Raw genomic sequence first — 1,842 nt, forward strand, 5'->3', positions numbered from 1 at the left:
GGGGGGGAGAGGGTCTGGTCCCTGTGCCGCAGGGTGACGGTCCGCGTGCCCTCGCAGGAGCTGCGGGACCTGGAGGTGAGCGCCCCGAGCCCGGCGGTGCAGGTGGAGGTGGAGGTCTGCAAGCCGGAGCTGACGGCCGCGCTGCGGGAGATCCGCACCCAGTACGAGAGCATCGCCGTGAAGAACCTTCAAGAAGCCGAGGAATGGTACAAGTCGAAGGTACCCGGGGCTGGGGGGGACACTGGTGGGGGGGGCCGGGGCACCCCGGCAGCCCTGACACCCCCAGCCCTTGCAGTTTGCCGACCTTTCGGACGCGGCCAACCGCAACCACGAGGCCCTGCAGCTGGCCAAGCAGGAGATGAACGAGTCGCGGCGGCAGATCCAGAGCCTCACCTGTGAGGTGGACGGGCTGAAGGGCATGGTGAGAGCTGCGGGGGGTGGGTGTCCGGGGTGGGGGTGCGGGAACCGGACCCCTCGCCCCGGCCCCACATAACCCCTTCTCCTCCCCACCCCAGAACGAGGCACTGCAGCGGCAGATGCGGGAGATGGAGGATGAATTTGGGGAGGAGATCGGGAGTTACCAGGATGTGGTGGGGCGGCTGGAGCAAGAAATCCAGCAGATGAAGGAGGAGATGGCGCGGCACCTGCGTGAGTACCAGGACCTGCTCAACGTCAAGATGGCCCTGGATATCGAGATCGCCACGTACCGCAAGCTGCTGGAGGGCGAGGAGAGCCGGTGAGGCTGCTCTGCCCCGTGACGGGAGGCTGACGCACAGTTTCACGTCCCCATCGCTGCCGGGGTGCAGAATCTGGCTGGGGGTGGTGGTGTGTGTGTGTCCCCTGCATTGGGTCATGCTGGTTGTTATGGGATTTTCTTGCGAGGAGGCAGCTCTGGGCAAACAAAAAATTCCCACGGGAGGTTCTCGCTGCTGAGATAAAGGCAAGGTCAGGGGGGAGGCATGATGGTGGGGGGGTTGCCGCCGAATCCTCGCTGGCCCCATGCCCAGGAGCCCACAGGCACAGCCCGCAGCCAGCCTGGCACAGCCCGGCCTGGCACAGATCAACTGTGGTGTGGGTCACGGACTCAATGGTGTGGGTCAGGGTCACCAGTGATGCCTGGGAGGCCCAGGCCCCCCTCACTCCCTTCTTCCCCCCCCCAGGATCACCGTCCCCCTGTACCCTGCCACCTCCTTCAGCATGAGAAGCTCAGGTGAGGGGGGCGCTGAGGGTCCCCCGTCTTGTCTGGGGGGGTCTTTCCTCCCTCTTTTGGGGCACAGACCCCACGGAGGTGCAGGTGGGTCCCTGTGGCTCTGCCTTGGGGTGGCCCCGCACCCCGGGGGGGGGACAGGGGGGGCTGATGGCATCTTTGTGCCCCAGTGCTGGAGCCGCAGCCTGCGGAGAGCCCGGTGCGGAGGATGGTGCTCATCAAAACCATCGAGACGCGGGATGGGCAGGTGAGGATTGGGGGCTGCAGGGCCCTGCCTGGGTGGGTGGGGGTCTGACCCCACCATGGGGCTGACCCCCACTTTCTCCCCCCCCACAGCAGGTAGTGACGGAGTCACACAAGGAACGAGCGGAGCCGGGGAAGTGACGGAGGGGACCTGCCATGCCGGCACCCATCCTGCACCACCCGACTCCTGCATGGGTCAGGGAGCAGAGCATGGGGCCAGCTGCCCCCCCTGCCCCATCCCCACTGCCAGCACCCTGGGGTGACGCTGCGGCGCATCCCTGTGCCTTGTGTCCCCCATCCCCCTCATTTATTTTTTTTCCCTGCTGGAACCTCCTTTGTGTTTAACATTTAGCAAGTGTCTCCCGCGCTGCCCTGGACCCAGGGCTGGGGGG

The 1,842-nt window shown here is 66.2% G+C and overlaps 1 protein-coding gene across 1 annotated transcript in view; it reads left to right on the forward strand.

Moving 5' to 3' along the window:
- Nucleotides 1-1,591, forward strand: part of PRPH (peripherin) — a 13,367-nt gene extending 11,776 nt beyond the window's left edge. The window contains exons 5-10 of the mRNA XM_010566581.1: nucleotides 58-219; nucleotides 296-421; nucleotides 516-736; nucleotides 1,161-1,210; nucleotides 1,378-1,454; nucleotides 1,544-1,591. Of these exons, the coding sequence (XP_010564883.1) occupies nucleotides 58-219; nucleotides 296-421; nucleotides 516-736; nucleotides 1,161-1,210; nucleotides 1,378-1,454; nucleotides 1,544-1,591 (684 nt within the window). The remainder of the gene's footprint in view (nucleotides 1-57; nucleotides 220-295; nucleotides 422-515; nucleotides 737-1,160; nucleotides 1,211-1,377; nucleotides 1,455-1,543) is intronic.
- The last annotated feature ends 251 nt before the right edge of the window (nucleotides 1,592-1,842 follow it).

This window comes from Haliaeetus leucocephalus, unplaced genomic scaffold (assembly GCF_000737465.1).
Source record: "Haliaeetus leucocephalus isolate CR32 unplaced genomic scaffold, Haliaeetus_leucocephalus-4.0 Scaffold214, whole genome shotgun sequence".
NCBI classification, from domain to species: Eukaryota; Metazoa; Chordata; class Aves; order Accipitriformes; family Accipitridae; genus Haliaeetus; species Haliaeetus leucocephalus.